Genomic DNA, 25,131 nt, shown 5'->3' with positions numbered 1-25,131 from the left:
ATTCCAAGCTCCTGATTTATCTACCTGCCCCTGCCCCGGCAGTGTTTTCCCTTTGGTAGCCATAAGTTCGCTAGTTTCTTCTTTTTTTCAATTAGAGTCCACATCTGAATGATATCGTATGATGTTTTTCTTTCTCTGTTTGACTTACAGTACTTAGTATCTAGAACCATCCTTTGTGGGAGGAAAAGATGCTTGATATGATTTTCTTAACTTTCTCAAGGCTTGATTTGTGACCCAAGATGTGATCTATCCTAGAGAATGCTCATCATTTGAATTCGGATACCTACTTTTTCACGTGTCAGGTCTTATTCCTACACACGCAAACTCCCTCTCACCCATTGTCCTTCCTTATTGGGACGCGGTGAGTGCAGGTCAGTCTTGGGTTGCCATGCCCGGCATTTTCACCCTCTGCTATTTGCTGCCAAGGGTGTGAATCTCAGCTCTGCAGCCACAACTGGAGACCATGAGCATGTCCCTCACCCTCCTCAAGCCTCAACTTCCCCCTGTAAGAGGTGGAGACAGTAGTGTATCCAACTCCTAGGGTTGCTATGGGGATTTGGTAAGATAGGTGTGGAAAATTCTCCCCCTAATTCCATGTGCATGCTAAGCACTCAATACATGGTAGCTATTTGTATTATTTTATTTATAAGGTATTATTTTTATTACTAGCTCAAATAAGTCTTGCTCAAGAAATCACCCAGAAAACAGTCTGGTCAATGTCTCCTAATAGAGGTGCCAGGAGGGGAACCCCTGGGGACTGGGGTTATGAAGAAGAAATGTCATGTCTCCCGGGAAGAGGAGGTGGTGGCTGGATGGGGGCTCCCCCTCCTGGGGCTGGGATCACACAGGGTGTCACCCCCAGGCAGGGGTCACATGAAGGTGAGGGGGTTTCCCAGGCAGGTGGGGAGGCCTAGCAGGCCAGAAGGAGAAGCAGAGACTCTCCCCATGCCACCCACAGGCCAGGCAAATTCTTGGAGAGACCCCTTGGTCAGAAGTGGGGAGAAGGGTGGGGATGTAGGAAGTTGGGGAGCCCAGGACTGGAAAACCCAAGGGGAGGGAAGGCAGGTCAATTTCATGCTGTTTTGAGTTAGTTTCCTCCGAGGCAGACCCTAGGGAATGTAGCTTATGTGGAGTGTGACACCAGCTGGTACTGGGGGTGGGGTGCATAGAGGGTGTTGTTGCATGCAACAGGATGCTGTGGGTGACCGAGCCCCAATGTCCCAGCAGGGTCTGGGCGACAGCATGGGCACACCTCAGGGCTGACCCGCTGTACCAGTCCACTCGGGCAGGCTGCATAACCAAGTACACGGGCTGAGCGGCTTACCCCACAGGAATGCGTTGTCTCCCGTCCTGGGCCAAGCCTGAGGTCAAGGTGTCAGCAGGCCGTGCTCCCTCAGAAGGTGCTAAGGGGAAGGAGGGAGCCTCCCTGCTAACTTCTGGTAGTTCCGTGGTCTGTGGCAGGGTGGCTCCTGTCTTCCTGTGACACGCTCTGTGTGTGTGTGTGTGTCTGTGTCCAAATATCCCCTTTGTAGAAGGATGCCAGTCATGGTAGCTTGGGGCCCACCCTACTGACCAGCAACCCATTTCCAAATAAGGCCATAGTCTGAGGTACTGCAGGCGGTTACTGCTTCTTATGAATTTTCAGGGGACATAATTCAGTCACCTGTCTAGGCATGAGAAAGCTAGCGTATTACCCTCACAGTCTCAACCCTACTACCTGAGGCTGTTTCGGGGTCATGAACTCCCTGGCTTTCTCACCCTGCCCCAAGATGGCCCAAGAGAAACCCTCAGGTGGGGTGTCACAAGATCTTGTGAGAGAACTCTGGAAGTATGTCCTACAGTGCCAAGTGTCTGATATTTTCTCCTTCAGGAAACCCGTAAGATAGGAGTAGGAATAGATTGCTTCTGCCTAGAGTGCTTGGTTGAAAAGGTACGGAGGCAAAGACCATGATTGATTGTTGATGTCTGCTGTGGGCACAGGACGACCAAGAGAAGCATGTGTGCCATGTGTTGGCCATTTCTTCTGCCAGGTGTATCTGAATGGGATTATCCTGCTTTGTAGAAACTGAGGGTCTGGAATTTAAGCAGTATAAGAATGCTTCATTTTATTATGCTTTGCTTTATTGCATTTTGCAGATATTGCATCTTTTACACATTGAAGGTTTGTGGCAATCCTGTGTCAAGCACAGCTCTCAGTGCCAGTTTTCAAACAGCATTTGTCCACTTCATGTGTCACATTTCATTAATTCTTGCAATATTTCAAACATTTGTACTATTACCATATTTATTGTGCAGATCTGTGATCAGTGATCTTTGATGTTACTATTACAAAAAGATTTCAGATGATGGTTAGCATTTTTTACCAAAGAATATTTTTAATTAGGGTATATGCATTGTTTTTTTACACATGATTCCACTGCACACATAATAGACTACAGTTCAGTTCAGTTCAGTTGCTCAGTCGTGTCCGACTCTTTGTGGCCCCATGGACTGCAACATGCCAGGCCTCTCTGTCCATCACCAACTCCTGGAGTTTACCCAAACTTATGTCCATTGAGTTGGTGATGCCATCCAACCATCTCATTCTCTGTCATCCCCTTCTCCTGCCTTCAATCTTTCCCAGCATCAGGGTCTTTTCCAATGAGTTAGTTCTTCGCATCAGGTGGCCAGAGTATTGGAGTTTTAGCTTTAACATCAGTCCTTCCAATAAGTATTCAGGACTGATTTCCTTTAGGATGGACTGGTTGGATCTCCTTGCAGTCCAGGGGACTCTCAAGAGTCTTCTCCAACACCACAGTTCAAAAGCATCAATACTTTGGCGCTCAGCTTTCTTTACAGTCCAACTCTTACATCCATACATGACTACGGGAAAAACCATTGGTTTGACTAGATGGACCATTGTTGGCAAAGTAATGTCTCTGCTTTTTAATATGCTATCTAGGTTGGTCATAACTTTTCTTACAAGGAGCAAGCGTCTTTTAATTTCATGGCTGCAGTCACCATCTACAGTGATTTTGTAGCCCCCCAAAAAATAAAGTCTGTCATTGTTTTCATTGTTTCCCCAAGAGTATGAAGGTGGATGGGCAAGGTCAACCAGGCAGCTTGGAAGATGTAAGAAAACAAGCATTTGATTCTCTACCCTGTGACTGCTGCTGGGCTGTATTTCTTCTAAAACAAAAACTAATCTTCATGTGCTCTATGTCCTGTTCTGTTTCATCTTCACAATCCTATGAATTAGGGTCCATTAGCCTTCTTTCCAATTTTACAGATGAGGAAACAGGCTCAGAGGAATTAAGCAATTTATCTGAGGTCACACAGTGTGGAGCTGGCATACGAACTCAGGGGGCCTGACCTCAGTGGGGCCACTCTCCTGCCTCTCTCACATCCATACATGACCACTGGAAAAACCATAGCTTTGACTAGATGGACCTTTGTTGGTAAAGTAATGTCTCTGCTTGTTAATAAGCTGTCTAGGTTGGTCATAACTTTTCTCCCACGGTGCAAGCATCTTTTAATTTCATGGCTGCAGTCATTATCTGCAGTGATTTTGGAGCCCCAAAATATAAAGTCTGCCACTGTTTCTACTGTTTCCCCATCTATTTGCCATGAAGTGGTGGGACCGGATGTCATGATCTTAGTTTTCTAAATGTTGAGCTTTAAGCCAACTTTTTCACTCTCCTCTTTAACTTTCATCAAGAGGCCCTTTAGTTCTTCTTCACTTTCTGTCTTAAGGGTGGTGTCATCTGCGTATCTGAGGTTATTGATATTTCTCCCAGCAATCTTGATTCCAGCTTGTGCTTCATCCAGCCCAGAATTTCTTATGATGTACTCTGCATATAAGTTAAATAAGCAGGTGACAATATACAGTCTTGACGTACTTCTTTCCTGATTTGGAACCAGTCTGTTGTTCTATGTCCAGTTCTAACTATTGCTTCCTGACCTGCATACAGATTTCTCAGGAGGCAGGTCAGGTGGTCTGGTATTCCCATATCTTTAAGAATTTTCCACAGTTTATTGTGATTCACACAGTCTAAGGCTTTAGCATAGTCAATAAAGCAGAAATAGATGTTTTTCTGATACTCTCTTGCTTTTTCGATGATCCAATGGATGTTCGCAATTTGATCTCTGGTTCCTCTGCTCTTTCTAAAGCCAGCTTGAACATCTGGAAGTTTATGGTTCATGTACTGTTGAAGCCTGGCTTGGAGAATTTTGAGCATTACTTTACTAGCGTGTGAGATGAGTGCAATTGTGCGGTAGTTTGAGCTTTCTTTGGCATTGCCTTTCTTTGGATTGGAATGAAAACTTTTCCAGTCCTGTGGCCACTGCTGAGTTTTCCAAATTTGCTGGCATATTGAGTGCAGCACTTTCATAGCATCATCTTTTAGGATTTGAAATAGCTCAACTGGAATTCCATCACCTCCACTAGCTTTGTTTGCAGTGATGCTTCCTAATTCCAGGATGTCTGGCTCTAGGTAAGTGATCACACTCTGATTATCTGGGTTGTGAAGATCTTTTTTGTACAGTTCTTCTGTGTATTCTTGGCACCTCTTCTTAATATCTTCTGCTTCTGTTAATAATAGACTACAGTATGGTGTAAATACAACTTTTTTATGTACTTGGGAACCAAAAAGTTCATGTGACTCGCTTTATCATGATATTCACTTGACTGCAGTGGTCTGAAACTAAACCCACCAGATCGCCCCGGTGTGTCTGTAATCTGAGGTGCAGTTCTGGACAGACAGGAGGAAACCTGATTGCCAAGAGATGCTGAAAAGTCTGAAGGACTAAAGCTATTGAAGGTGCAGACATATAGCTTTAGCTGGTGCTAACTGTCACCCACACTGTGTCTCCAAGTTCTTTTTCTGGCCTCAAGGTCACACCCCCTTAGAGATGACCTAGTAAACAGAGCACAGAGTTGACCTGTAGCCAATGGCCATGACAGGTGAGATGCAGAGTTTGTTCTCAGAGCTCTGCTCTCCTTTTCTCTGCAACTTGGGGCTGATTCTGAAATGACTGTTGGCTGAGCCTGCGTGCCTGTGATGGGCTAGGAAATAGCTTCTGAGTTTTGTCTTTCCAACAACAAAGGGCTTCTAGGTAAGAGCCTGAGGACACGAACAGTACAGGGAAGACAAATAGAGAGAAATCACGTGTGCAAAGCAGGAAGGGAAGGGCGCATCACTCGGGGCAGCTCTGGGGGTGAGAGCAGAGTGAAGGTAGAGACAGCAATGAGGAGGTTGGCAAGGTCACCCTCTCGTCAGGGCTTAGATCATACGAGGCCGTATTGTTGTTGTTCCGTTGCTAAGTCATGTCCGACTCTCTGCAGCCCGATGGACAGTGGCCTGCCAGGCCTCCCTGTCCCTCACTATCTCCCAGAGTTTGCCCAAGTTCGTGTCCTTTGAGTCGGTAATGCCATCCAGCCACTTCATCCTCTCCTGCCCTCTTCTCCTTTTGCTGTATACAAGGCCGTATAAGCCACGTGAAATACTTAAATTTTTTCCTGAGATCAACAGGAACCATAGACCAGATTTAATCAGAGGAAGTACTTACTTCTGCATCAGGGTGCTCACCTCAACCCTCTCAGTCTGGAGAGAAAGTAACCCTTTCTTCATCCATCAGAACTCTGTGACAGGTCAAGATTGAACTTCAAGGCACTTGTTTACAGAGGGCTACAGGAAGCAAGAAGAAGCTGTCCCAGCTTCTGTAGGGCCATTAAGAAATGTCACAAATAACCAGACAGAAAGATACTGTGATGCCATTCTGGTTTCACAGAAATGGCAAACATCCGTAAAGAAATCCTGCCATGAGGGTGCCCTTGCAGGAAGCCGCAGGGCCAAAGGGACGTGCCAACAGGCAGGAGACGGTGTGGGTGCTGTCAGAGCAGCAGACGCCTTCTAGACAGTTGGTCTCCCTGCCAGCCCCATTTTTCAAGACAGGTAGATAGCATTGCTCGCAGTTTATAAAGGAGGAAGCTAAGACCCATGTGCCCCAGAACACACAACTGCTAAGTGACAAAGCCAGGCCTGTCTGATCCCCAAATCCATCCTCTATCCTGACCTCACAAGTTTTTTGCTGCTTGATTTTTTCAAGACTGCAGGCACTGCCCCTTGTATTTGCCTTTTCTGGTGAGGTTTGTCTATGGAAGCTACCGGCAGGGGGTGCCAAAGGGACTCCAGCCACCCCAGGATCACAGACATCAAGCTTAGCATCATCAAGGAGAAAAGGGCCTCCCTCTCCCCAGTTCCCAGAGACCCATCAGGAAAACACTCTGATTGGTCTTGTTTGGGTTACATGCTCCCTCCTGAACCAATCACAAGGAATCACAGTGCTCTGATTGGTCAGCCCCTTTAGACAAGCTGGGGTACCGTGAAGGACATTCTCCCACTCAAGACCACAGGGAGGTGTTTGATCTTGGAGGGTCAGGGATGACTTCCCAGAGGAAGTGGCTACTATACTGAGACTGGAAGGATGAGTTGGAGTGTTTCAGACAAAGAGGCAGAGCAACAGTGTTCAAACAGAGGGACGGGCAATACCAGAGGCCCAGGGATGCTCCAGGGTGCGTCTTGTTCACAGTCACATCCCCATTCCTAGTGCACGCCCAGCGTCCTTCCAACCAGTCCTCAGAGAATGCTTTAGGAATAAAATCCACACTTGGCTGTGTGGTCTCAGACAAGGCACTTGCCCTTTCTGAACTTCAGCTTCCTTCTCAACCTGGTGGTTTCATCATCCTAGACTTCCAGGACTATACAGGAAGTCCAATTCGATCAGTCCTCAAATACTCAGCAAGCACCTCCTGAGTGCTGAGCACCCTACCAGGCCTGCAGAAGACGAGGCCTGGCATGGAAAAGCAGAGCGTGCCCGGGGTCCAGTGCACAGGGCTGGACCTGAAGCCAGAAATCAGAAGCGGTCTGTGGGGGAGGGCAGGACGAACGGAGAGGATCACGGATGGTGAGGGTGGACTATGGGCATTCCGCTCAATTCGCAGTGGAGCTGTTTGTTAGCAATTCATGCCTTCTAACGTCTGACCTCCCCACCCCCATCTCCTGCTTCCCACCCTCCACCCTCCACTGAGTCTGTGCCTGGGCCGCTCAAGCCAGCGGGCAGGGGAACAGGGTGTTTCTTCCTGTGCCTTTGCCTCGCAATTTCACAACCTGAATAACAGGTTGAGGTAATCCGAAAAACAAGGAGGAAGGAAGCTGTCGGGGTCCACGTGGCTGCAGAGAGAACTCTCCCCTCACCCTGCGTCCCCGCCCCAGGTGCTTTTCCCCCTCCTGCCCCGCCTTCAGCCGGCCTGACCTGGGCTCCAGACCCTCCCACCCCCGGCACTGCTGGCTGGAGCCCAGCGAGCTCTGAAGGGCTGAGTGGGTCACCAGGGACTTGGCCAGGAGGGACGTCAGGCCGGGAGAGCCCTCGCCGTCCCCAGCCCTAAAGCCAGAGCCCTGCTCGGCGTGGGCACCAGAGGGAGAGGCTAGCCCCCGCCCAGGTACATGCCCCCTGCCCTCTGCCTGTCTCGCTCCCTCTGAAGCTGGGCATACGCCGGTCATGAGGACTTATCCTCTCTCTCTCTCATCCTGTTCCTGTCTCTCTGCACTGTCTTCTTTCTCTTCTCTGTATCTCTGCCATGTTCCTCTCCCTCTGGTCCTTGTTTTTGTCTCTCTGGTCTCTATCTCCATCAATATCCATGTCTGTCCCTTCGTCTGTCAGACCCCGTCGCTGTCCTTCCATCTTGTCTGGCTCCCGGGTCTCTTGGCTCCTCCACACACGGGGGACCCCACAGAATGTCCTTTAAGCCTCATCCGGGAGCCTGGGCTGCTTTCTGTAGGAAATATTCTGAGAACATTCCAGAGCACAGTAGGGCTTCCCTGGTGGCTCTGTGGTTAAGAATTCACTTACCAAAGCAGGAGACACAGGTTCAGTCCCTGATCTGGGAAGAGGCCACGTGGCGCGAGGCAACTAAGCCCTTGGGCCACAACTATTTAACTTGTGCTCTAGAGCCTGAGAGCTGCAACTGCTGAAGCCCGTGCACCCTACAGCCCGTGCTCACCGACAACAGAAGCCACTGCAATGAGAAGCCAGAGCACCGCAACTAGAGAGCGGCTCCCACTCGCCGCAACTAAAGGAAAGCCCACGTAGCAAAGACCCGGCACAGCCAAAAATTTATTTATTTATTTAATTTTTTTTTTAAAGCAATATATTTTTGTAACTAAAAAAAAAAAGCTTGGTAATACAAATTTCAGAAATTTAAAGTCCTACAAAATTTCTGCAGGTGAGGCCAGGTGATAGCTCAGCTTTCTCACCTGGAAGGTCTTAGAAGGGTAGAGGGCCAGGGTGGGTGGGAGGATTTTTCATTATTCTCAAAAGGAAATATGGGTTGCATTTGCTGTTGCCATTGATGAAATAACAAGGACCAACCCAACCTGACCACCTCGGTACCAGGTATTGTCCAGGTCTTCTGTCTCCTGTCTGGATCCTTGGCAGCTGGGCTTTGGATACAGAGTTTGTTGAAATGGATTCTTAGGATAAAGAGGATTCTGCGGTGGGGAGGAGGCAGGAAGAGTGGTGGGAGCAAGTCACTGCAGTCAGAGACCCTCCAGATGGCTGGGGGGTTCTGAGACCTGGAACAGTTACCACCTGCCTTGCTCTCCCCTCTTCTTCGTCTCCAGACACCTCCTGAGGGGTCTCAACACTGTCAAATCCCTGGTAACTACCGGTAGCTGGGGGCGGCAGAGGGGCGAGGTGGGACCAAGGATGACCCTGCCCCTGCCCAGGACTCAGGAAGGGAGGAAACTTCAGCTTCATCTCTCCTCTGAGACAGTACTGACAGGGTGACATCATGGGAATGAGGCAGCTGAGACCTGGATCCAGATTCCGCCCCTGACCCTGGCGCACTGAACAGCCCTGGGCTTACCCCAAAAGCCGGAGTGTGGAGGTGTGGGGGTGGGGGAAGGGAGGCGGGGTGGGTATGAGGATTAAAGAAGATGATGTACATGCGGTACCCGGAGCAAACTCACCTGTGTGCTCTGTGAGTCCCTGTTACTCATAATGTTGGCCCATCAGCAAAGATCACTTGAGCTTCTGCTTCCTAATGGTTTCACTGGGGATGACTAGCTCAATATCTCTCAGCTGGCTGGAGGGACAGAATGATGGATGGATGAAAGGATGAATGGATGTACAAATGAATGGACAGATAGACAAATGGTTGGATGGATGGTTGGAAGGATGGATGGATATATAAATGGATGGATGGATGGATGGACAAATGGATGGGTAGATGCATGGATGAATCAAGCCTCCAAAGGATGATGGCTAGCAGACTGCATCTTCCTCTGTGTCCTAATCTCTGCATTCCAGAAAGGCATGTTGAGCTGAATATGAAATTCCAGGGGCAAAAGCGAAGAGGCGGCGAAGGCAGAGAGGGAACAGATGGCACCAAACCAGAAGAACTACGATGCACTGGGTTTTAGGAACCTAACCCTCAACTTCAGTCTTGTTCACTTTCACACTCTGGATACCAGTTTCCAATCTTATTTTCTTCTCTCCACAGACTGACCCTGACGCCCAGCCACTCTTCACCTCGACAGGATGAGAATGTCAGGTAAGGCCAGGCTCCGAGGACTCCAGGGTTCAAGGCTGAGGTCTGAATCAGGTTTGGGAATCGCTTTTCTGTCAGCAGTGTCTGCCCATCCTGGACTCAGAGCCCACCTGGCTTCATCTGGTCTCAGCTGGTCAGGCCAGAATTCCAGGAAAAAACCAACCCAGGGAGGGCCTGGAAGAGTGTAAAGAGGGGACTTCCTGCCTCGAGGCTAAGGGTTGTAGAAACTGGCCCACCTGGCTGGGAACATGGAGACTCACCCGCGCTGGGAAACACTTCACCCTGGCTGGAAATTACAGACAAGACATTTGTAAATGTTTGTACAGACAAAACATTTGTAGAGGGCCATTCTAGAATCCTGAAACCACAGGGCTGAGCACCAGGAGAGGCCTTTGCTCCAAGCTTCCATCCTCAGATTGTACCCTCTGTGTAGAGATAGGGGAACTGAGGCACCAAACAGGAAACTGACACAATTCATTTGTATTTTCAAACACCAGTGAGGAAGTTCGGAGCACAACTTTTATTTATTTTTATTGAAGGGTGTGTTAGTCACTCAGTTGTGTCCAACTCTTTGCAGCCCCATGGACTGTAGCCTGCCAGGCTCCTCTGTCCTTGGGATTTTTCTCCCAGGCAAGAATACTGGATGGAGTGGGTTGCCATGCCTTTATCCAGGGGATCTTCCCAACCCAGGGATTGAACCCCAGTCTCCTGTATTGCTGGCAGATTCTTTGCCATCTAAGCCACCAGGGAAGACCTGTTAAAGTATAGTTGATTTACAATGTTGTGTTAATTTCTGTTGTACAGCATAGTGATTCAGTTATACACATATATACATGCATTATTTTCTATATTCATTTCCATTATGGTTTATTAAAGGACATTGAATATAGGTCCCTGAAGAGCATGGGTGTTCATTGGAAGGGCTGATGCTGAAGCTGAAACTCCAATACTTTGGCCACCTCATGCGAAGAGTTGACTCACTGGCAAAGACCCTGATGCTGGGAGGGATTGGGGGCAGGAGGAGAAGGGGACGACAGAGGATGAGATGGCTGGATGGTATCACCGACTCGATGGGCATGAGTTTGAGTAAACTCTGGGAGTTGGTGATGGACAGGGAGGCCTGGCGTGCTGCGATTCATGGGGTCACAGAGTCGGACACGACTGAGCGACTGAACTGAACTGAAGAGCACGGGTGTTATAGGCAGGTTCAGGTCCCACCTCCTGTCACTCACTAGCCAGTGACCAGGTCTCTGAGGTGCAGTTTCCTTATCTGACAGTGGGGATAACCAGTAGCTACAACAGAGGGAACTGAGATAACATGTCTCAGTGCCGCTTGCCTAGTCCCCGACGCAAAAGGAGTGCTGAATGATGCGAGCTGAGGCCCTGTAAGATGAGGGACCCTGCAGACCTGAGCCCCACCCCATGGGATCCAGAGGGCCTTCTCCCTTGCCCCAAGCTTGAGACCAGCACGAAGCCACAGCTGAATTCTGGGCTGAGGAGCAAGGGTGGTGCAGACAGAGAGGTCAGACGAGATCGGGCACCTTCAGAGCGCTGTGGCCGGAGACAGGGGGGGAGTTCAGGCACGGAGCGAGGGAACTAGCCTGAAGGTTGGACTTGACTCTCAAGGCAGAATGGGGGTCTCCAGAGTCCTTGAGGTGGGAGGTGTGGTGCGGCCTGCTGCAGCCCCGACAGAATTACAAAGAGAGGGAGCAGACAGGGAGCTCCAGGGGCCCGGCTCACGTGTGTGGGAGAGAAGACAGGGAGCAATCTGGCTGTGAGGCAGAGAGGCCACATCTGGCAGGCGGGTGTGCACTCCTGCAGAGAGCATCGTGCGTTGTTTGTGGGGGCTTTTGGGGGGAGTTGATGGAAAACACAAGGGACCAACCCCACCCCCCGCAAAGCCACCCTCGAGGCCGCCTAGTGGTGACAACTACCACATCTTTCCCCACCAGCCATGGGCTCGGAAGCAGGCACTTCACTCTGTCCACTCTGTGACTGAGGGGCTTCAGCTCAGAGGTGCTGGGCCCCTGCCTGAGGTCACACAGTAGTGGGTGGCCACCCCGAGCCTTCCTGCCTCTCTGCCGGGGCTCACCTGCCTCCTGCTCTCCTGCCGGAGTCCTCAGGCCTCCCCTCAGGGTGCTAATTCCCAGACCTCACCCCCTGAGACGCTCTCCGAAAGGCTAAGAGGAGCCCAGGAAGTGTGTGTCTAAGCCTCCCTCCCAGTAGCCCCACCTTGGGGAGCATCACCATGTAACTTTGCAGCATGACCCCCCGTTGGGTCATCACATGGATTCACACCAGTCTTGTCATGCAGGCTGTGGACTGGTCCGTGGTGTGGGCAGGCTCTGGACCTACAGCATGGGGGAGTTGCTCCATTTTCACAGGACCTTCAGATAAAATAAGGTTCAACCATGATTGACACCCAGGATTAACTCTTCCTCTCATCCGTGCATTCAGATATGAAGTTAGTGAAGTTCATTTCCAAGGTTCCTGGCTTTCTTTTTTTTCTTCCGATTAACCCCTGTGGAGCGCTGTGCTCACAAAATTCCCCAGCAAATTTGCATCCAGGAAAAAGATAGACTATCAATACATTAATCCTTGTGACCCTCCCTCCAACATGGGTTCTCGGGAAGAGGTCTCACTGAGGGGATTCGGGAAGGACCCCTGTGTAGTCTTGCCGTGAGGCCGGCCATGTGGCCCAGCGCTGTGGTCTCAGGGAAGCGTCTCCTTGCTCTGCAGGTGTGCTTCGCCTCCTGGCTGTAATTTTTGCCGTGGTTACCACGTGGCTTTTCATCCGTGAATATATCAACTTCAACATGAAAACCCTCCGCCTGCCACGCTGGATGGGTGAGTGGGGCTCACTACTGGGGCAAGAACCAGGGCCGGGGGTCAAGGATCTAGTCCAGCCCTGGGTGACCCAGGAGGTGGCCAGACGTGGCACAGGGCTGCCCTTGGGACCCCACACATTCAGGGTCAGGGGAGAGGAAACCTCACCCCCAATCCAACGTCAGGAAGGCTGAGAACCCATGGAGAACAGAGACGTGTTCCAATGCCCGGTCAGAACACGCACCTGCATCAAAGACTGTTTTGGCAATGTGACCCAGGAAGGAAGGACAGAGGGAAGAAGAGAAGGAGGGAGGGACAGAGCGGGGGAAGAAAGCTGCCTGCGCCCTGAGCACCTTCCTCCCGCACTTGCTGTTCCTCTTTGCTCAGACCTCCCTATGGCGGCTCCTCTCGGCCTCGGGCCTCTGCTCCAAACATTTCCTCCTCAAAGAAACCTTCCTGATTGCTCCTGCTCCTGCTCCTCCTCCTGTAGAGTCTTTCACGTCAGCCTGTCCCCTTCAGACCATCATTATTATCCATCATTGTGCTGTTTGTTTGTTTGTTTCGTCATTACCTATCTCCAGCTCATACAATGTGAGCTTCCTGAAGGCCAGAGTTTTGTCTTGGGTTTATCTATCTCTCTAACAACTCACTTAGACCAGATGCTCAGTAAACATTTGATAAGTGAAAGAAATATGGATGGATGGATGGGTGGGTGGATGGATGAATGATGGATGGGTGATGGTTGCTCGCAGCTTTACATGCGTGGGCTCACTGGACCTGCATGAAAGCCCCATGGAATGATTCACAGTGTATTTGTGGAGTGGACTCAAGTATGACCTCATGTTGTCCTTTTATGTGTGGTCTGAGAAAAAGAGAAGCTCTGAGAGGTTAAGAAACTTCCCAAAATGTCCTTTGTAGTTATCAGAACAGGACTGGGAACCCAGGTCTCCCAGATTTAAATCCTTTCAAAGGAAGGAGAGAAAGAGAGAGAAATTTATACCTCCGGATTTGGCCTCCTTAAAGACCAAGAACCACCTGCATTGAGTAGTCAACCGTAATAACCTCTGGTGGCCCTGGCCAGCTCACGCCTTCACAGCAGTGAGGGGACAGGCACCCTGCCTTTACCAGCAGCTTCCCACAGTGGACTCTCAGAGGGCCCTTACCCCTTCTGCTTCTTGTCCGGCATCCCCCACACCAGCTCAGGACGGTTTATATAGATGTGGTGACCACCAGGTCCGTGGGCCCTGGGCACCGCATTCACAGACCAGAGACTGACTTGGCCATGCTTCTGGCCTTGGAGTAGATGCACCCAGATCAGTGCAGGCAGCTCAGAGCAGCAGTGAGGTGTGGAGAAGAGCCCCCCAGCCTGGGGTAGGAGGGGGAGTGTTTGAAGGGAGCCCCCAGGGTAGTCTCCGTCTCAGAACTCAGCCACCCGGGGTGTGACAAATCAACACACCCCCCAAGGCTCAACACGCAACTGCTCTGTGGTAGGTCCCCAAGACCCTGGAATGAGGAGCACCCCAGACTGTGGCCCCAGCTCAGGGTTTGAACGGGGGATACAAACACAATTCATTATAGAATATGGAAAAATGGAGGTATATGGAAAAATATATATGGAAGTATATAGAAAAATGGAAGTATATTAACATGACTTGAGTCTTGCAAAACATGTGCAGTGGTTTAATGCATTCATATGGAAGCACATATCTTACTGTAGCACCACATTTCCTGCTGTTTTTGTTATTATCTTGGTATATAGTTGGTTTCCTTTTTAACCCCATCTATTTTATTTTACACATTTAATAACTTGCTGCCTGGTAGAGTAAGAAGCATTGAGTGTCTCCAAAAAAAGTAGGAATATATTTGTAGGGGAGTTCATAGGCTTTTCCAGATCACCAAAGGGGTCTCTGGCACAGAAATTGGGTGATTAAAGATTTCCTGATTTGTCTGATAAACTGGGCAGGGTTCTTTCAGATGAGAGTGATGAACCCCACTGTAAGAGGTTTAAACGAAGGGGGGTGTCATTTCGTGGGGCATCGGGAAGCCCAAGGTGTCAGATTTCAGGTGTGGCTGGATCTAGGGGCTCCCACCGAGGCCCCAGAGTCAATCTCTGTGCCCTGGGCTCTGCTCATTGCTGTTGAACCTCACTCCATGGGCAGCTTTCTCTCCCAACAGGCGTGTTGGCCACCAGCTCCCCAGCTGCTCACCCTTCAGCTCTCTCCCCTGGGACCACATATAAACCTGAGAAGGGCTCAGCATCCAGGGGGATATGATGTTGTGGCTGGCCCAGCCAGGGCACGGGATACTCCTGGGCCTCGGAGGCAGGGGTGGGGGAGGGGCAGCCTCCTGAGGACCGAATGGGAAGTGTGTCAGTGAGGGTGTCCCCCAGAGAAGGAGAGCTCCTCCTGCTGCACTGACATTTCTCTGCCCACTGGGAGCCCTGTCCTCTAGGGCTCAGCGCCAGGCCGGCGGGAGAGCGGACGTAGAAGCGCAGGAATAACCACACAGTGTAGCTGAGATGAGCAGCCCAGGGCAGGCAGGCGGGGCTGCAGGAGTCGGGAAGGGACGCGCAGGGCAGCTCGACAGGGGCAGCGGCAGTCCTGTCCCTCCCCCAGCCAGGCCCTCAGGGCTCCCCTCACTGGGCCTTCCCCACAGCCGGTGAGGGTGGGTGTGATGCCCCCACTGTGCGGGTGCAGAGGCTCAGCCCCAGAGGGAGAACTCCCACACCATCAGGCTCCAAGTCCAGTGGGCCTCACCACACAGGCTTCCTTCTTTTCAACCGTGACAGAGTCGTGTGTGTGTGTGTGTGTGTGTGTGTGTGTGTGTGAAGAGGTGGCAGCAGCAAGTGCAGAAGGACTCCCAGATAAAATAGGACTTTCAGCTCATTTCTCCCCCTTGCCACGGGAGGGGCGCTGTGCTTGGCCAGGCCAGCACCACTCTGATATCCCTTCTTCCCGCCACCCCCGCCCAGGATCCACCTCCATCGTGCGGGCAAGCTCAAAACACTTTCTCACCAGATTCTGTCTTCTCTCTAACAGGTTCAGCCCACAAGAACTGTGAGTGTCAACTCCGCCCTGTTGCCCTTTTAGTGAGGTGTTCCAGGGTGTCTACTCCCAGCCCTGAAGCTTTGAGAGAAACCTGGGTTCCCAGAGCCCACCCAACTCTCACTCCTTGGCCTGATGGTGACTTGTGAAGCCCCCAAGCCCTGCGGCCCCTTCTCAGCCATTCAGACTCCTAGGGAAGCTTCAACTCTCTCCCTTTCCTGGTGGCCCCAGCCCGCAGTATGGACTGTAGCCACCCTGCCTCCCCTCTCTCATCCCCTACCTGGCTGGGAGCTCCAAGGATGCAGCCTGTGCTTATTATCCTCATTGCAGTGACCCCAGAATTGGCTTATGGCTCCCGCTTCAGAGTGCCCAGCCAGGGCCCTGCTGGGCACCACAAAGGCCCCAGCAGCAATCAGAAGGGGTTGCTGATTTTCTTTTTTGATAGAAGAACCGTGTGTGCTGAGAGAGGTGGGGCAAGTGCCCAGGGCTCCAGGAGGGCCGCCCACTTCCCGTGAGATGGGGTCTGGGAAGGCCTCAAGGAGGAGGTGGCTTTTTAGCTGTTCCTTGCACAGGAGGTACCATGCTGTACAAAGGCCTAGGGGCAGGAGTGCTGGGACTCCAGTAGAGAACTTGCTTGCAGAGTCAGGTACGTGAGTGTGGGAATGGAGAGAACAGTGGGAGGGCAGAATGCTGGGGGTCAGAACAGCGTTTCACAATGACCCAGCTCCAGAGGTGCAGAGAAGATAGGAGGAGGGGACAGTTATGGTGATGATGATCATGACAGTCACTGCGTGTGTGCCAGCACTGTATTCCGAACTTTATGGGCATCTTCTGCAATCCTCACCACAACCCTAGGTGCTGTGCATATCCCCATTTTACAGATGAGGAAACTGAGGCTCAGAGAGGTGAAATCTCCTGGCCAAGGCAACATGGCTCTAAGTGGCAGAGTGGGAGTCAACCTCCCCTTGTAGTCCGGAGCCCACCCTCTCAACACACCTTAGCAAGAGACAGCACCTCCGGGTCCCCCTCTTCACTCCTGATCTAAACCAATCCCCTCCTTTTATAGTTGGCAAAGTGAAAGGGAGAGATTTATGGCAAGTCACACAGCAGATTCCTGAAATTGGCCCAGGTTCCCCCTGACCGGACCCCTCCAGCGGTCAGCTGCATGCCCTGAACAATTGCAGTGGGCTTCCCAGAGGGATGGGACAGCTCAGGAAGCCCCCAGAACCCAAACCCACACAGCAAATCACCTGCCTCCCAGTGGCTGAGACCCCTGGGCCTCCTCCCCCACATCCAGTAGCTTGACCGTGAAGCCTGGATGGTCAGAAAATCAATTTGAGAAAAGCCTGCTAAGCTGGCCTGTTGACATCGGGTTTGTCAGACTCAGCACAGGTGATCAGGCTCCAGGCCAACTCCAGGGTGGTCCCCAAGGCCTGAAACAGCCCATCCAGCAAGATGAGACCCTCTGGACTCTAAAGTAAACTGGGCTCCCTGCCGGGAGGGTGGGCAGATGGCCGGAGGTGGGGCCCCAAGGCTCATAGGAGAAGAGGACCCCTCCCAGCCTCACCCTCCACCAGCGCTTTTGTGGGGGGTTCTGTCCAGAGGGCTGGGCAGGGACATCTGGTTCACATCCCAGGCCCTCTCTGGACACCTCCTCAGGACATCTCCACTCCCAGTCCCCACTCTCTGGTGATGATGTCCTGGTTGGAGCTCTGGTTACACCCATCAGGCGGATGTGCGGGAACTCAGGGTGGAGGGGTGAGAGCCTAGGATGGGCATTCCACTCAGATCATCAGGGCCGCCCACGCCGCCAGTGGCGTTCACTCCTAGGAAAGGGCGCCTTCACCTACTCAGAGGCACCAGGGGCTTGCTGAGCTTGGCAGAGGGGCATTTGTTCCTGATTCCCATGAAGCCCCCCTCTAGGCTGGCAAGGGCATGGAGACCCTACTCACCCTCCCAGCTCGGACTCAGACCCACCCAGATGCTCTAGGTGTTCATTCAGTGAGGATTCATTGAGTGCCCACTGTGTGCCAGCCACGGGAGTTATGGGGAGGATGTAACAAGACGTAAAGAAAAAGTGCTTGCCACAGCGCCTAGCACACAGCAAGGGCCTGGCATGTGCCGCATCTGTTAGGAAGCCTGTGGGTCTGCTCCAAGCGCGTCTGGCGTGGCTCAGCTGGACGGCTGGCACGGGGGCTGGAAGAGAGCGAGGCCACCGGGTCACAGCTCTCCCTCTGCAGGTGAAAGCGCTCTAATTCCCCGTTTACTCAGTCCTCCTAAGGGCAGCTTCCAAACTGTTAGGTGGTGTTAAAATAAAAACATGCATTAGTACAAGTTGGAAACTGCCAGGCTGAGAGCACCCGTGGCCCCTCAGCGGTTGTGTCTGAGGACCCTCTGCCGCTTCTGCCTTTCACGGGGTCTGCCTGGGAGGGCCACATGGAGAGGGCATAGGGCTTCACAGCAGCCACAGGAACCAGAGGTCTCACGTGCTGAGTCCTCAGTGGGCCCCAGAGACCATGCTAAGCCCCAGGGGGAGGTCCCAGCACCACCTGCCTGGTCCCTGTGGGTCCCAGACACAGTAGGTGCACAGTGAGTGAGTGATAAGAGCAGCCGCAAGCTCTGAACAGTAACCTGCACTTATTAACCCCACACACGACCCAGCAGGGAGGCACCAGCATTAGCCCGTTTCACAGCTGAGGGACTGACTGGATGTGCAAGGAGGCTGAGGACTTGCTCAAGGAAACCTGGTTAGTGGGACATGCTCCCACCCGCCATGCTGGGCCCCCAGGGACTTGTCCACAGGGGCCTCTGAGAGCCCAAAAGGCTTCTGTGGCTCAAGAGGAGGTTCTCAGGAGAATCTCTTCATCACTCTGGAGACTCTGGTCACTAACCCACCACTCACTGTTCCACACACAGCTGCCGGGGGCGTGGAGACAGCCAGGCATTGTGTCCGGGCTGAGGCTGGGACGGGAAGCCCGGAAACGAACTCTGGGTGGTCAGACACATGGTATCCTGGGTCTTTATGGGGTTGTTAGAGACACTGTGGGAGCCCAGAAAGGGGCAAGTCCCTAGACTTAGACAGTCAGGGAAGATGTCTCTGGGAAGAGGCCCTTAGTCGCCCTCCACCCCCCACCCCACCACCATCCCACCACCCCCACCCCCAGCTCCCCTCCTCCTCCCGAGCCTCCTGCCACCACCAAAGCTGCTGCGTTCCCTCCCCAGCGTTGGTGAAGACCAAGTGTGGCCTCAGCAAATCCTGCCAAGACAACTTCTTTGCGTTTAAAATTGTCAGTGGGGCCGCCAACGTCGTGGGCCCCACCATGTGCTTCGAGGACCAAATGTAAGTTTCTGGCATTTCATTACTTTCATGCCTTCATTCATCAGCAAGTTCAGAGGCCTCAGGGTGGCCCTGAGACCAGCCCACACCTTCCACACTCTTCCTTTTACTCTGGGTGGGTTAGTCAGACATAATAATAATCCTGATGGCTTGCAAATCTGCCAGCGCCTTCCTAGATGCCTTGCAGCAGCATCCCCCTTGCAGCCCAGCACTCCTAGAGGTGGGCGATAATTCTCCCCTTTGTAAAGATGAGGAAACTAAGACTCAGAGTTACTCAGCTAACCATTGGTAGAGCCAGATGTGAACGCCAGTCTGTCTGACAGCCAAGCTGCTGGGCTTCCTGTGAGGGGCGTGCCTACGGGGAGTGTTCAAGATCAAGGCCAGGCCTCAAAGCCCAGAGGCAGCAGTCCCAGGGCTTCTGCCCAGGTGCAGGACAAAGACTGTGTTTCTAGGTAGTAACTTGCTGCCTGGGGCAGCAAGTCCATCCTACAAAAGAAGCCAGAGACAGGAATCTGGAATCTGACCCTAGCTCCAGATTGCTCAGGCAGAACAAGATTTGCTGGTTCGTGTGCCCAGAAGCCCAGAGACAGTGGCCATCAGAAACAGCTGAATCCAGGGGTTCAAACCAAGTCATCAAGGCTCCCTCTCATACCACCTTCAGCTCTGCTTTCCTGTCATTGGATTCGGTTTTCTCTACTGAAAATGGACTTCTTCATGTGGTGAAGGAGTCCAGCTGGATTGACGGAGCAGCCCTGTCTAGCACCCCACTGGGAGGAGCTTCCCCATGTGAATGAACCCTGTGAAAGTCCCGGGACTGGGGTTCATTGGCTGGCCTAGGTCACACGACCGCGCTGTCCTAATCACTGTCATCAGCGGCACAGCATGCTCGCTTGTAGGTTGGGAGAGAGGTCCATGCTGAGAACCTCCTGGCCAGAGACAGAGAAGGACAGTTTTCCCAAGGACACAGAGGACAGGATCCTGGGCGGCAGGAACACAGCTGGGCTCCCCTTGGGGACCCCAGACAAGGGGGACTCTGCCCTTCTCCTGGCCTGGGGAGATGGGCTGGCCACCCCCCAACACCTCCCAGCCCCAGGCAGGGAGCCTCCCTCTTCCCGAGCAGACTATTCTGGTCCAAACGTGCCGTGAGAGACTCTCAGAGAATCCAGCCCACTGCTCATCTCCAGAAGAAAGCAGATGGCCCACATGATTCTGTGTATTCTCTGACACTTCTGCATTGCACTGTGTGGGCCCTCTCAGAGTTCCAGAGTCTGGAACACATAGTGCTCACTCCACACTCAGGACCAATGGTTGTGTTTTGTTTCTCTTCTTTTCCTTTAGGATCATGAGTCCTGTGAAAAACAATGTGGGCAGAGGCCTGAACATCGTCCTGGTGGACGGTGAGTTGCTGACCCACTCCCAGACAGCCTCCAGCATGCTCCTAAGCCTGGCGGGCCTGTGGGAACAGGTCTAACAGACCAGGTCTACATGGCAGTTGCAGCCGGGCCCCTGCCTGTGTACCTGTCTCAGGAGAATCAGTTCAGTTCAGTTGCTCAGTCGTGTCCAACTCTTTGCAACCCCATGGACTGCAGCATGCCAGGCCTCCCTGCCCAGCACCAATTCCCGGAGTTTACTCAAACTCATGTCCATTGAGTCAGTAATGCCATCCAGCCATCTCCTCTCGCCTTCAATCTTTCCCAACATCAGGGTCCTTTCAAATGAGTCAGCTCTTCGCATCAGGTGGCCAAAGTATTGGAGTTTTAGCCTGAACATCGGTCCTTCCAATGAATATTCAGGACTGATTTCCTTTACGATGGACTGGTTGGATCTCCTTGCAGTCCAGGGGACTCTCAAGGGTCTTCTCCAACACCACAGTTCAAAAGCATCAATTCTTCAGCGCTCAGTTTTCTTTATAATCCAACTCTCACATCCATATATGACCACTGGAAAAACCATAGCCTTGACTAGACAGGCCTTTGTTGGTAAAGTAATATCTCTGCTTTTTAATAAGCTATCTAGGTTGGTCATAGCTTTTCTTCCAAGGAGCAAGCATCTTTTAATTTCATGGCTGCAGTCACCATCTGCAGTAATTTTGGAGCCAAAAAATAAAGTCTCTCACTGTTTCCACTGTTTCCCCATCTATTTGCCATGAAGTGATGGGACCAGATGCCATGATCTTAGTTTTCTGAATGTTTAGCTTTAAGCCAACTTTTCCACTCTCCTCTTTCACTTTCATCAAGAAGCTCTTTCAGTTCTTTGCTTTCTGCCATAAGGGCGATGTCATCTGCATATCTGAGGTTATTGATATTTCTCCCAGCAATCTTGATTCCAGCTTGTGCTTCATCCAGTCCAGCATTTCTCATGATGTATTCTGCATGTAAGTTAAATAGGCAGGGTAACAGTATACAGCCTTGACGTACTCCTTTCCCGATTTGGAACCAGTCTGTTGTTCCATGTCCAGTTCTAACTGTTGCTTCTTGACCAGATTTCTCAGGAGGCAGGTCAGGTGGTCTGGTATTCCCATATCTTTAAGAATTTTCCACAGTTTGTTGAGATCCACACAGTCTAAGGCTTTGACATAGTCAATAAAGCAGAAATAGATGTTTTTCTGGAACTCTCTTGCTTTTTTGATGATCCAATGGATCGCAATTTGATCTCTGATTCCTCTACCTTTTCTAAATCCAGCTTGAATATCTGGAAGTTCACAGTTCACGTACTGTTGAAGCCTGGCTTGGAGAATTTTGAGCATTACTTTGCTAGCGTGTGAGATGAGTGCAATTGTGCGGTAGTTTGAGCATTCTTTAGCATTGCCTTTCTTTGGGACTGGAATGAAAACTGACCTTTTCCAGTCCTGTGGCCACTGCTGAGATTTCCAAATTTGCTGACATATTGAGTGCAGCACTTTCACAGCATCATCTTTCAGTATTTGAAATAGCTCAACTGGAATTCCATCACCGCCACTAGCTTTGTTCATAGTGATGCTTCCTAAGGCCCACTTGACTTCACATTCCAGAATGTCTGGCTCTAGGTAAGTGATCACACCATCATGATTATCTGGGTCATAAAGATCTTTTTTGTATAGTTCTTCTGTGTATTCTTGGCACCTCTTCTTAATATCTTCTGCTTCTGTTAGGAAGGCTATGCTTCTCAGGAGGATACGCTGCTCCTATGAAACATGACCCCATCCTCAAGGCCATCCCAGCTTAAATCAACACACATGAAACCACAGGGGATAATGTGAGGTCACAAGCTGAGTGCACACCTTCATTCACTCATTCAGCAAACAGTGATGGCAGCTACTGTGGGCCAAGCCCTGTATGTATGGGGTTCTGGGAGTCAGCTATGAACTAGGACAGACCCTGGCTTGACATGTGGGCATCCATGAGGTTCACAGATGATCAGAAGGTGGTGAGCATGTGTGGAAGAAAAGGAAACACAGCTCTGGGAATGGGACACAGAGCTGGCAGCGGAGGTAGTCAGGGAAGGCTTCCAGAGGGAGGTGATGGTCAGCTGAGGCCTGACGGGAAGGAGGGAGTGAGTGACCAGGAGAAAAGAGGGAGGCACCTTCCAGGCAGTGACATCACTGTGCAGGGAACAGGGGAGGGAGGAGAGGGGCTCGGGGGTCCACACAGGCTCTGTGTGGCTGTAACACGGAAGCAGCGTGGTCACAGGTGAGGCAGGGGCAGAGGACGAGGGGCTAAGTGTCCTACTAAGAAGTGTGGACCTGAAGCAGAGGGAACTAGGGAGTCTCGGAAAGGCTTTGAGCAGGTCCTGAGGGCCCAGCCCTGCATTCCAGAAACCTGCTTCCAGCTTGGAATAGGGAGGCTGGAAGCAGGGAGACCCAGGGAGGCCGACAGTCTCACTAACCCTGCATCTCCAGTAGGCGGTGAACAGGCAGCCAGCTGCAGGCCAAGCCTGAAACAGGGACTTGTTTCAGGAGGGATGGGCCTCCCTCCCCATCCCTCACAAAGCCCAAAGATAAAAATAACCACTGATAATACTGTGTGTGCTTAGTCGCTCAGTCATGTCCGACTCTTGCAACACCATAGACTGTAGCCGGCCAGGCCCCTCTGTCCATGGGATTCTCTAGGCAAGAATACTGGATTGGGTTGCCATTTCCTTCTCCACTAAGGGCTAACATTTATGGAGCACTTACTGTGTAATGTGTTCCAGCTATGTCACTGACCTTCTCAATGCTGACAGGGAATGCTATGCTCAGCATCCCCATTCTGCAGGTAAGAAACGGGCTCAGAGAGACACAGGATACACAGCCAACAGAATCATCTAGATTTGAACCCAGATCTGGCTGACTCCAGGTCTTAATCACTCAGCAAAACTGCCCCCTAGACTAGAAATGGCGGAGAAGGCAATGGCAAACCACTCCAGTACTCTTGCCTGGAAAATCCCATGGACAAAGGAGCCTGGTGGGCTGCAGTCCATGGGGTCGCTAGGAGTCAGACACGACTGAGAGACTTCACTTTCACTTTCATGCATTGGAGAAGGAACTGGCAACCCACTCCAGTATTCTTGCCTGGAGAATCCCAGGGACGGGGGAGCCTAGTGGGCTGCCGTCTATGTCGCACAGAGTCGGACACGACTGAAGCGACTTAGCAGCAGCAGCAGACTAGAAATGTCTCCAAGCACGTGTGCAGCGCCCCCTGCCGGCCAGCTGTGGAAAATCTAACACACCATTCTCAGGGCCTCTGGGGTCTCATCGAGCTAAGACAACCAAAGAATTGCTAAAGATAGTGGTTCTCTTTTAGACGGCAGGGATTCTTTGAGAAACTACCCAAACTACACCTCCTTCCCCTAGTTCCAGAAAAATTCATAAATGCCCAGGGTCACAAAAGCAATTTCACAGACTCCCTTCCAAGAGCCCCAGGTGAAGTGCCAGGAGGGACTGGGACACTAGTGGCTCCAAGAATTCAGGAGGAACTACAGTGAGAGCCTGCCCCTACCCGGCAGAAGATCTGCCACTACTCAGGCCCCTGTCGCCACCCTTTTATCAAATCCGCAAACAGAATTAGAGGGAGAAGGCAGTGACGGGGAGGATAGAGCTGCCATCCCCTCTGCAACACCCCCATCTAGTGGCCAAAGGTTAGAATTGCATGTTCCTCCGGAACACCTGATTTCCTGTAGAATTTGGACCGTTTGCAAAGCCCACAAAGGCAATCTGGGTCACTGCACTCAGGACCCTGAGCACAGGTCAGCCCGCTGCAAAGCCCTTTGCCTTCAAGAGTCAGAGGACTCACACTGCAGGCTTCCTAGTTTAGGTGAGAATAATAATGATGACGACTGTATTTTCTTAGTTACACTTTTGCAGGTAAGATTTATCTTGCATACTCATATTTTAAATACATCTCATTTAGTCCCCACATCCCACAGTACCAATGCAAAAATTCAGGTCAAATGCTAAATCCTGCATTAGGAAGTGGCAAGGCAGAACGTCAGTCTAGATCAGTTGGGTTCAGTTCAGTTGCAGAGACCGTCACCACTGTGCTCCTACCTCTCAGGTCAGCCCGTGGTTACGGGGCACCTAAGTCAGTCCTAGGGCTTCCCTGACAGCTCAGCTGGTAAAGAATCCGCCTGCAACGCAAGAGACCCTGGTTCAAATCCTGGGTCAAGAAGATCCGCTGGAGAAGGGATAGGCTACCCACTCCAGTATTCTTGGGCTTCCCTTGTGGCTCAGCTGGCGAAGAATCCCCCTGCAATGTGGGAGAACCTGGGTTGGATCCCTGTGTTGGCAAGATCCCCTGGAGAAGGAAACAGCTACCCACTCCAGTATTCTGGCCTTGAGAATTCCATGGACTGTATATAGTTCATGGAGTCACAAAGAGTCAGACATGACTGAGCGACTTTCACTTTCATTAATTTAGTCCTGCATGTATTTCTGCAAGACCTAATTTTGTTCCACTATTATTCTATCCTATTTTTAGACCTGAGACTAAAAAGTAGCCATTTTCCACACGATGACAGGCAGAATGACACGTTACAGCAAATAACTGTGCTCTCTTATCCCTTAGGAACTACAGGAGTGGTGCTGAAGCAGAAATGTTTCGACATGTACTCTGGAGGTAGGCCTCTCTGTTGGCCCTGAAGTCGAGGGTGGGCTGAGCTGCTGCCTGTGGCAGGGAGGCCACCCATGTGCCAGGAATCTTGGCTCCTATTTTCAGAGACACAACCAGACAGCGGCAGAAAGGGCGGAGATTGGGGGGTGCGTGGAGGGCCATCCCGCTGCCTATGAAACCCCTTACTACTGGCTCATTGGGCTCTCCTGGATGCAGATCCTAAGACCAGGAAGTGAGGAGGTACTCTCAGGGGCCGGCAGTAGGGAGTGG

The 25,131-nt window shown here is 51.5% G+C and overlaps 1 protein-coding gene across 4 annotated transcripts in view; it reads left to right on the top strand.

Moving 5' to 3' along the window:
• The window catches only part of FAM3D (FAM3 metabolism regulating signaling molecule D), a 43,050-nt gene that overhangs the window by 4,645 nt on the left and 13,274 nt on the right, over nucleotides 1-25,131 (top strand). For 3 of the 4 annotated variants that reach the window (XR_006264379.1, XM_043442020.1, XM_043442022.1), the window contains 6 exons: nucleotides 9,542-9,592; nucleotides 12,329-12,436; nucleotides 15,454-15,471; nucleotides 18,682-18,799; nucleotides 20,135-20,193; nucleotides 24,817-24,867. Coding sequence is in view for 3 of the 4 variants with exons in the window: in XM_043442020.1 (XP_043297955.1) it covers nucleotides 9,580-9,592; nucleotides 12,329-12,436; nucleotides 15,454-15,471; nucleotides 18,682-18,799; nucleotides 20,135-20,193; nucleotides 24,817-24,867 (367 nt within the window). In the remaining variant the exon portion in view is untranslated. Of the gene's footprint in view, nucleotides 1-7,338; nucleotides 7,481-9,541; nucleotides 9,593-12,328; nucleotides 12,437-15,453; nucleotides 15,472-18,681; nucleotides 18,800-20,134; nucleotides 20,194-24,816; nucleotides 24,868-25,131 lie in introns of those variants that run through there. The other variant, XM_043442021.1, reaches the window with a different exon arrangement.

This window comes from Cervus canadensis, chromosome 22, assembly GCF_019320065.1.
Source record: "Cervus canadensis isolate Bull #8, Minnesota chromosome 22, ASM1932006v1, whole genome shotgun sequence".
NCBI classification, from domain to species: Eukaryota; Metazoa; Chordata; class Mammalia; order Artiodactyla; family Cervidae; genus Cervus; species Cervus canadensis.
The sequence above is the reverse complement of the archived record's forward strand: the minus strand, read 5'-3'. Positions and strand labels throughout refer to the sequence as shown.